This window comes from Melanerpes formicivorus, unplaced genomic scaffold, assembly GCF_026170545.1.
Source record: "Melanerpes formicivorus ecotype bairdi unplaced genomic scaffold, bMelFor1.0.p_v2 SCAF_3, whole genome shotgun sequence".
In the NCBI taxonomy this organism is placed as follows: Eukaryota; Metazoa; Chordata; class Aves; order Piciformes; family Picidae; genus Melanerpes; species Melanerpes formicivorus.
In genome coordinates this window covers 1365248-1375494 of record NW_027142355.1, presented here as the reverse complement: position 1 = coordinate 1375494, position 10247 = coordinate 1365248, and the positions used below count along the sequence as shown (strand labels likewise).

Genomic DNA, 10247 nt, shown 5'->3' with positions numbered 1-10247 from the left:
TCAAGCCCTGTGGGAGAAGCAAGAAGACAAGAAGAACATACTCCATGGGCTCAACGTACAGCAGAAGGAAACATGAGGACTTCTGTGGCAAAGTGCAACTGTTCAGCTCCCAGCCAAGACAGGAGAGCTACATGTGACACAGGGCTGCAGCTGGAATTAACGGGAGGTAAAACTGGCAAGCCTCATCTCCACAGCTTTGTCACTTCTCACACCCCTGTCCAACATCTCTTGCCTTTGAAAAAAAAAAAAAAGCCTATTTTAATGTATATAAAACTGTACACTTTACTATCCCCATGTCACCTCCAGGGAAAGCAAGGACTTAACCACGTAGGATAGGTTGTGCTGTGGCTTACTAATTAGGCATTGCAATTAGTGCTTAACTGTTTTTTTCTGCTGCGTTGTGTCTTCTCGTGAGACCCCAATCTTGGGCTCACAGAATGTTAGGGGTTGGAAAGGACCTCAAGAGATCATTGAGTCCAACCCCCCTGCCAATGCAGGCTCACCTAGACCAGGAATGCATCTAGGTGGGTTTTGAAAGTCCCCAGAGGAGACTCCACCACCTCTCTGGGCAGCCTGTTCTGGTGCTCCATTACCTTCACTGTACAGGTCTGCTCATTTTGAGGTGGGACCTCCTATGTTCTGGCTTGTACCTGGGCACCACTGGAAAGGACCTGGCACCTTCATCCTGACACTCACCCCTCAGATATTGATAGACATTGATCAGATCCCTCTCAGCCTTCTGTTCTCCAGACTAAACAGCCCCAGGGCTCTCAGTGTCTCTTCGCAGGGGAGATGCTCAAGTCCCACAGTCATTCTCGTAGCTCCCCATTGGACTCTCTCCAGCAGGTCTCTGTCTCTCTTGAACTGGGGAGCCCAGAACTGGACACAGGATTGCAGGTATGGTCTCAGCAGAGTAGAGGGGAAGAAGAACCTCCCTAGCCCTGCTGGCCACAGTTTTCTTGCTGCACCCTAGGATCCCATTGGCTTTCTTGGCCCCAGGGGCAGAACTTGCTGTCCACCAGCACTCCAAGGTCTTTCTCATGGAGCTGCTTTCCAGCAGGACAGCCCCTAGTTGGTACTGGTGCCTGGTGTTGTTTCTCCTCAGGTGCATGGCTCTGCACTTGTCCATATTCTTTCTTTCCTTCATAAATCAAATGTACAAGGAACACTTTCACTTTTTCATTTTTTGGATGAGAGATGCCACATTCCACACAGCATTGAAGATCCGGACTGGAGGAAGGCACGAGAAGCACACCTGTGTGTATGCAGGGCCTTGTACAGAGGACTCCTGCCTGCTGCTGATTTCACAGCAGCTTTCACGTTTTGTCCATTTTTGCTGTCTAATCTTAGTTTTATTTATTTTTCTGCAGTTAGACTTTTTGTTTGTTTGTCCATTTGTTTTTCACCATTATTGATCAAACCAAGTTTATGGATCAACTCCATTAACTGAAAACGCAGTTGTGCTCTGGAATTTAAAACCAACGACAACTTTCTGCTGGCTGTTTCCAGCCTTGTCCAGTTTCACTGCAGCATGGCTCCTCACAGTTGTATTTCACAGACATTTAGTTAAGGTATTATTTCAGTTGCTACAGTTACAGGGTAGGATTCCAGCCAGTCATTGATGTACCTTAGTATAATGTGGCTGTCATGTTCTGCAAGATCCATAATAAATTAGTACATGTAATTGTAAAGAGTAGCAATTATTCTAAATAATAAGACAGAATAGAAAGATACATAAAAGTGGAAACTAAATAAAATGTTAATGACAGTGGATATTTAAAATCATCCATTCATTTAATTAACAATCAACTAAGCTTATATAAATTGATTGTATTTTGGCTTTGTTGCATTGCTTTCCGTTATAATTTTTTATTATAAAATTGATTAATTTTTGGGTTTGTTTCCTAATTACAACATCATAGGAAAAATATGAGATGGTGACCTGCACTACATAAACTTGGTGGCTTCTGCTTCTCATGCTCTCCTTGGAGAGACAGATGGTAGCTGGCCAGGTTAACCTTTCCAGGGATCCCCTAGTTAACTGGGACAGAGCTCCTCCAGGATGTCATTCAGAGCATGACAGTAACTAGGGTATGCTGCATTGTCCTCAAGTCTGGTTTTGTGTAAGTCCTTTCTTCCATTTGCTCTTTCATTGCTAGGCAGCAGGTGACCTGATGATAGAACTCAAGCTTGCAAATGGAATAGAAAGACTAGACTAGACTAGAATAATGTGGTGGTGAGAGAAAGTTCAGTTCTCCCCCACATGCAAAGAACCCACGGCTAACTCAGTCGGAGAAGCAGAGATGAATTAAAGCTATATATACAAGCAGGGTGAAATGCAGATGGATATATATACACAATATACAGTATTTACAATATATATACAGAAATATACAGCAAAGAACATAATACAGAACAAAACTCCCTCCTCCAGCCAGGAGGGCCCCCCCCTCCCCATACTCCTTCTCTCCCCCTACATCCCTTTTTCCCAAAAAGGGTTAGAGAGAGAGAAAAGGTAATTATTAAGGAGGAGATTCTGTGAGCTCAAAGTGTATGCAAGAATTATTCTTATCTATTAGTTCAAGGTTAACTCCATCCAGCAGCTGTTGCTCAGAGAGAGACTGAAAACAGACAGGCTGAAAAGACAGAACAACTGAGACTGGGACTCAAACTAAACTAAAACTTAAAGTTGCATTCTACCAATCTACCAATGAAATTAATTTAGAATATCTTTGTTTTCAAAACATTCAGCCAGAGTCTTCCGGCAACTGTCCCTTTCTTAAAGGCACAGCCTAAAACAGTCACAAATAACCAGGTTGGAAAAGACCTTTGAGATCATCAAGTCCAACACTATCTAATCAACTAAACCATGGTATCAAGTGCCTCGTCCAGGCTCTTCTTAAACACTTCCAGTGATGGTGACTACACCACCTCCCTGGGCAGCACATTCCAATGGCCAATCTCTCTTTCTGGGAAGAACTTCTTCCTAACATCCAGCCTAAACCTCCCCTGGCACAGCTTGGGACTGTGTCCTCTTGTTCTGGTGCTGGGTGCCTGGGAGAAGAGACCAACCCCCACCTGGCTACAACCTCCATTCAGGTAGTTAGAATGGTTGCTAGTAAGTAAACCCTCATTTGCCTTGGGTTTCTGGTAGCAGTCTTCACATCTAATTTTATTGCTTTGCCGATTAAACCAACACAGGACCTTTTATTTCATCATACCTCTCCTGCAGGGAAAATTGGTTGTGCATTGTTCAGTGTCAGCCAGTTCCTCAAAGAAAGTTTCAAATCCTGAGCTACAGAAATGTTTCCACTTCACTTTTGCGTTCATGTTCTTGAGAATATGTATAAATAGGTTTTGGATTTTGTTCCATTTGCAGATATAGTTCATCGTGAGATTCACTCAGGAGGTGCAGTTCTCTCTCTTATGTATGTCTTATGCCTCCACTTTTACTGGAGGCACTAAGGAGTGCAAAAATTCAGGTCTATCTCCTGTAGAGGAGAAATTAATTAATAAAAGTTACTACAATTGACTATGTAGAATATTGTCACAGAATTACAGAACATTAGGGCTTGAAAGGGACCTGAAAAAATCATGTAGTACAAACCCCCTCTGCCAGAGCAGGATCACCTAGGGCAGATCACACAGGAACGCATCCAAGTGGGTTTTTAATGTCTCCAGAGAAGGAGACTCCACAATCCCTCTGGGCAGCATGTTCCAGTGCATTGTCACCCTCACAGTGAAGAAGTTTTTCCTTATGTTTGTTGGGAACTTCCCCTCCTCCAGCTCGCACTACTGTCCTAGTGATTGGGCATCACTGAGCAGAACCTGCCTCCATCATCTCAACCGCTGCCCTTCACATATTTATAAACATGAATGAGGTCACCTCTCAGTTTCCTAACTAAAGAGCCCCAGCTCCCTCAGCCTGTCCTCATAAAGGAGATGTTCCACTCCCCTAATCACCCTTGTGGCTCTGCTCTGGACTTTTTTTTATTTAAGAAAGTGTCAGCTCTGGAAAGTCAATGTCTAATATAATTCTGTCTTTTGTCAAGGAGTCTGCCACATGGTGAAAATACAGGGAAGAGTGACACGCTGGGAAATTAACACTATATTTAGAAACAGACACGTTGTAGAGTATGGACATTTTGACGTGACTGAAGGACTGTTGTATTCTGGAAGAGGCCATTCCTTTTCTTACCAGTTGGAAATATGTGGATCATTCTTCCCCAAGCAATAACAAATTGCATGTGCTTCCAAAGTCTGAGGTGTAAATGCCTTTTTTTGTGGCATTGGCATTGCAGGGAGTGACTGTAAAGTGTTTGCTTATGTGGTGCCGTCCTTGTTAGTCTGAGGTTTCTTGGGCTGTTGGGTGGGTTGTGGGGCTTTTTTTGGAGGGGCAGGGTTTTAGGTGGTGTCACCTTTAGTTCTTTTGATTTGGAATGGTTTTGTTTGGGGTGTTTTCGTGAAGAGGAGTGCATGCCTTGTAACTTGAGCACAGACGAGGGGGTTTGAGCAGACAGTCACAGTCTAGAGGGAAGCCCTGGTACTCTGTGATGATACAGTTTAGTGTTTTGGTAGCTGCTGCCACCCCACGGTTTTCCATAATGGATGAATGCTGCAGAGCTTTAATATTTTGCATTTCTCTAGAAACCTCTCGTAGGGCAGAGAAAAGAGAATGAATATTCATTTTGGCTTACTCCCTCCTTCTCTGTGTCCCCCTTTCAGAAAATTCCTCTCTGCAAAGAAAAGCAAGTATGACATGAGCAATGTTACTTTGGTTTAGGATGAGTGAGTCCTTTCCACTGGATTTGCATCTGTGTAATTGAATATTAATCTTGGCTCCTGGGAGTTTCTGCCTGCTGATTAGATCTACTTTGGCAGGATATATATTGCCTGATTTTTTTTATTTTTATTTTTTTTAAGGACCTTCAAAACATACATGTGGAGAAAGCTTTTGAAGCCTGCTGATTGAAGTTGCTGCTGCTTTGGAAGTCTGTGTTTGCATCATGGATGCTAGATGTAGACATATCTGGGTTAAAGCAATCTGGTCTAAGCATAGTGTCCCTCTGAGAATCGCTTGCAGGAGAGCTTTTCCTTCCCAACGCCAGCAAGTGCCCAGCCAAGGTCTCTGAGATGCAAGGAGGTGTTTCAGATAGCATTATTCCACTCATAATCCTACTTCATGTCAGTGAATGCTGTTGGTGTGGAGGAACTTTTCTTTTGAGGAAGTGGCAAGAGGGAAGATCTCTCACTTTGTGTATCTTCTCTCTGGGTCTGGAAGCCTTTTTTCTCATTGACCAACCCAGCTGAAATCCAGAATAAGAAAAATAGGATTTAGAAAATAACTTGGCTGGTTTGGAGGCAGGCTTTGGCACAGGCATTGGGCTCCATCTATTAGGAGTTCCTCACATTCCCCCACCGCTGTCCCCACCCTCCAACAGATGAAATCTCCAGCGTCCGAAGTGTACGTGCTGCTCTGTATCTGTTTTTCCCAGATGAGATGAAAGTTGCATCTCCTCTCCTTGAGATCATTCTCCCTGTTCGGTCCCCGGGCGAAGGGGCTCTACCGCCTTTTGGCCAGCGCTGGAGCAGGCTTCGGTGGATGCCGGGAGCCGGGGCGCGCCTCGCCGCTGCAGTCACGGTGCGCATCCCCCTCTCCTCACACCGAGCTTGTGGGAGCGGGGCGAGCCGGCGGCTGTAGGTACCGATCTGCCAGGGGCAGGACCCTCTCCTGAGGGGCTGAGCAGCTCCTCTCCGCAGTCACCTGTAGCTAGGCGCTGCTTTTCTTGCATTCCTCTGAAAAATAGCTATTTTCTAGCCTCGATCTCTTCCCGCGTGTTTTCCTTAATCGAACCAAATTTACATGGAGCGGGAGAGGAGGCGGTGCTGCGTTTTTTCAGAGGGCTGTGGTATTTGTTTTTGCTGTCGCCTCCCTGTGCCCCGCAGGCCTGGGAGTGGGGGACTGGAGGGGTACGGAATGACGGCTCCCCTGCCCGCCCCAGGGAGGAGCCTCAGCCTCAGATGAGATGCGTGTTCCACCTTCGGGCTCGTCTTCCCCAACAGGCGCTGGAAATACGGCAGCACCGGTCCCCGAGGTGTCCCGGCTTGCCGCCCATGACTCCGATCGCCGCCTGCGGTGCAGAAAGGCTGCGGCTGTGAAATGAGAGGAGGGGATCTGCGAGCGGGCGGTGGGAGCTTTTGAGCCTTTCGGAGTTGAGCATGGAGAGAGGTAAAACAGCTACCTGAACGCGAAAAAAAAACCCCAACCCACCAACAAGTAGCTCTCGCCTGGCAGGGAGGCACTGAGAGCAGCTGGAACGCGGCGTCTGCCGCCCCGCGCAGCCGAAACCCGCTGGAGAAGAAAAGCAGCTCGCTCTCCTCTGCAAAGGTATTTGGGGGGCGGCGAGGAGGAAGACGGGTTGACGGGGGGCAGCCGGGGGGAACCCGGGACAGCCCGGCGCTGGGACCACCGGCCTTTCCCCGCGATGCACGCTCGTGTTCGTGATTTGTCTGAGAAAGTAGCGAGCCGAGCTCCACTCCGACAGCCTTTCCAAGGGTGTGCCTGCTGTCGGTTTAATGAGGGGCTTGGTATTTCTTCCCCAAAAGCAATCCTCCCCTTCCACATTAGAGATGGGAGGAAAAGAGACAAACCTCTAAACCTTTTCCGCAACCCCTTCTCCCCTCCTCCAAGCTGTTACGATAATAAAAGATAGATGCCCATTAAATAATTAACCACAGACTTTCTATTCCATCCCCCTAGAGGGAGAGCGGGGTGGGAGAGGTGGCGGATCCTCACGCGGGAGAAGCGGCAGTGCTATTTCGGTAGCCTGTTCCCACGGGAAAGGCGGAGAGCGCCCGGAGCACTACCCAGGGCGGGCAGGCGGGAGAGCCCTGCCCGTAGCTGCTGCCCGGCGGTGGGTGGCCGCGGGGCCGAGAGGTGCGCGGCGGCAGGAGGTCTAGGAACGGAGAGCGCTGGGGTAGGCAGGGGCGGCGGGGAGTAGCTTTCCCCTCCGCTCGGCGATGCCTAGTGAGGCTTCTCCTCGATTTCTTGTTTCTGTTTGCTTTTAAGGCAGAAGAAGCTCGTCCACCGCGGACCTGCCGGCGACAGGCTGTGCCCCCGCTCAGCGACCGTTCCCCTATCCCCTCACCCCCTCTGCCGCCTCCCGAGCCTTTCCCAGTCATGTCCGACCCGGAGCGATGGGGAAGCTCGAGGACAACGAGAGGGTGATCCTCAACGTGGGGGGCACGCGGCACGAGACCTACCGCAGCACCCTGAAGACTCTGCCGGGGACCCGCCTGGCCCTGCTCGCCTGCGAGTGCCGGAGCGAGTCCCCGAGCGGCGAGGAGCCGCCGCCTCCCCCGAACCCGCCGCTACCACCGGCGGGCGGGTGCCCGGAGCCTGGCAGCGGCTGCAGTCCCCGGGGCAACGGCGGCGTCAGTGAGTTTTTCTTTGACCGGCACCCGGGGGTCTTTGCCTATGTGCTCAACTATTACCGCACCGGCAAGCTGCACTGCCCTGCCGACGTCTGCGGGCCGCTCTTCGAGGAGGAGCTGGCCTTCTGGGGCATCGACGAGACCGACGTGGAGCCTTGCTGCTGGATGACATACCGCCAGCACCGTGACGCCGAGGAGGCCCTGGACATCTTCGAGGCGCCTGACCTGCTGACGGGAGAGCCACCCCCTGATGGTGACGACGACGACCTGGCTGCCAAGAGGCTGGGCATCGAGGACGTGGGGGCAACCGCCGAGGGCAAGGGCGGGCGTTGGCGGCGGCTGCAGCCCCGCGTCTGGGCACTCTTCGAGGACCCCTACTCCTCACGGGCTGCCAGGGTAAGCGCCGACGGCTGGCGCTCCCTCCCGAGGCAGCTGGGGAGGTTGAGGGGCTGCCAGGGGTGTGCACATCATGGTTCCCTGCATGGGGAGGCAGATGTGTGGGGTGTCGAGGGGAAGCTTGCCTCAGCTGGCTTGGGCATGCAGAGGCTGTGCCTTGGTGGGCCACTGTGTGGGGGTGATGTTGGCCCCTGTGGGGTGGTTGTGTTTGTCCCCTCCACATCTGCCGGTGATGTCAGTCTGTGAGGGGATTCTGCTTTGCCAGTGCCCCCCCCCCAGGGGAGCATACATGAGGTGAGGTGGGATTTGTGCCCTGAGGATCCTCCGAGGGAGCCACACTCACCCTCCTGACCTGGGAGTGTGGAGGTGCATTCCCTGGGGGACCCATTTGTGTGTGTGTGCAGGCAGGAGCAGCCTAGCCCCAAGGTGCCCTTGTCCTTTCTGAGCACCTGCATAGAAGTATGTCTGGGACTGGGGCAGCTGGCCCCACCAGTAGGCTGTCATCTCTCTCCTAGCTGTTGGAGGTCTTGGGTTTGGGGTGACCTGGTGATGGTATTGCTGGAAAGTGACCTCAGCCCTTTCCCAGCTTTGCTCTGTCTGCACTGGGAGGTGATCTGAGTTAACAAAGTAAGTGTGGTTGGGTCACCCTGGCTCCTCCTCCATTGATTTCTCAGGATGACCCTCACTGAGGGCATAGGTAATGTCCATTGTTTGGGTAGGGATTTTAGATTTTGATGCTGACTACTTTCTGGATTTTAGTGCTGTCTTTTAGTTGCTGTTGTCAGTGGTCATGTGGGTTTGCTTTCTAACCTAGGGCTTTGGAACAAATGGTTGTAACTCCTCTGGGAGAAACATACAGCGTTGCCTCAAATTTACAAACAAGAGGAGTAACCACCAGCAAATTCTCCCTGCAATACAAGAAAAAGAACTTGTAATTGGAATTGTTTGATTACAAAATGGTAATAAGTGGTTTGCAGCATATTTACCAGGATTCCTGTGAAGTGTTCAGAGCTAAGCCTCATCCTGCAGAAACTGCAGCTCTGGTGGGTGTTGCCTGCTGATCATTTCAATGATTTCACTGCAAGTCTCACTGATATGACTATGAGTGTGTGGTTAAGTGAATTCCTGAGTAGTACTACGGCCTAGTGCAGTCTCTGTGAAAGCTTAGTGAGGTAAGTTGAACAGGAAGTTAAAATCCTTGTCGTTACTGCTGTCACTTGGCAAGTGAGAGTGGTGTTTATGTTTCTGAAGGTGCCCACCAATACATTTTCCCTTGACAGCTGGCTCCAGCTGATACTTGAAATACGTTTTTAATAAAAGATTGGTTCTGAAGAAAAAGTGCCAGAAGTGTCTATCTCTGCTCATCAATGACACGTTGCTTGCATTTTATAAGCTGTCTGACTCCTTAAGAAAATGTGGCTGTCAGTTACCCGACAAAACAGTGGTGTGCATGGTGCTTGTGCTGCAGGTTGTCTGTCCTTACAATGTTGTGGAGAGTGCCAGTTCTGCAGTTTTCATAGTAGGGAATCTCTCCGCTCAACTTTGCTGGAGAAATGAGGAGTACAGAGTAAAGATTAAATGGAAGGTATCAGGAGAAATAGGAAGGTAGGCATGCTGATTGTAGCTGCCCCCTGGAATTGTAGCTGTCACCGGGGGGTTCAGTTTGCTTCGGTCCACTCTTGGACAGAACCTGTGGGCACTTGCTTTCCAAATTTTCCATCTGTACCAAACCATTCTGAACCAGCAGAGGCTCAGGTAAAAATCTTCTGTGTTTCTAAAATGAATGCTGTAATTTAGACCATAATAGAAAACTGTGATGTGACAATATTAATTTCTTAAAAGATATTTACATTTCCATAACTTACAAGCTGGTTTTAAAGATTGTATTCTGCCTCCAACTCCAGGCATGCAGAACAAGGTGGTGTTAGAACTGCAATGACAATGTTTAAAGTCAGTGTTTTCATTTTCTTCAGGGCTGCTGCTCTGAACCTTGATCTTTCATGTAGGAAGACAACTTCGAGAATTGTCAAGTTTTAAAGCATTAAGTAAATGTGTATGTAAGGACTAAAGACTAAGTGCACTTAGTAAGCACTCTTGAACACAGTAATTGAAGGTTATGGTAACTTCAGTTTGGAACAGAGGTGTTACTTTCACTTCAAGGTTTTCCCACACCTGAAATGAAGACATTATTTTCTGATTATTCTGGCGAATACGCTTTTGTTTTGTATCAGCTGAAATGATGACTAACCCCACTATCACTTGAGTGAAATCCTGGGCTTTCTGAAACCAAGACAGAACTCCGTGAACATCAATCTTTGCCTCACAGCATGAGCTATTGACTCACACAGCACTTAGATTACGATAAGGCTGCTTAGGAGTAAACTTTCTTGATAACTGTGGTAATTTTTTTTCTTTTT

The 10247-nt window shown here is 48.8% G+C and overlaps 1 protein-coding gene across 6 annotated transcripts in view; it reads left to right on the top strand.

Annotated features, from left to right (window-relative positions):
* The first annotated feature begins 5452 nt into the window (after window positions 1–5452).
* KCNC2 (potassium voltage-gated channel subfamily C member 2) overlaps window positions 5453–10247 on the top strand; it is a 103241-nt gene continuing 98446 nt past the window's right edge. For 3 of the 6 annotated variants that reach the window (XM_068164823.1, XM_068164799.1, XM_068164785.1), the window contains exons 1-2: window positions 5917–6229; window positions 7070–7830. In XM_068164823.1, the coding sequence (XP_068020924.1) occupies window positions 6220–6229; window positions 7070–7830 (771 nt within the window). In that variant the 5' untranslated portion in view covers window positions 5917–6219. Of the gene's footprint in view, window positions 5642–5916; window positions 6389–7069; window positions 7831–10247 lie in introns of those variants that run through there. The other 3 variants (XM_068164792.1, XM_068164808.1, XM_068164817.1) reach the window with 3 other exon arrangements.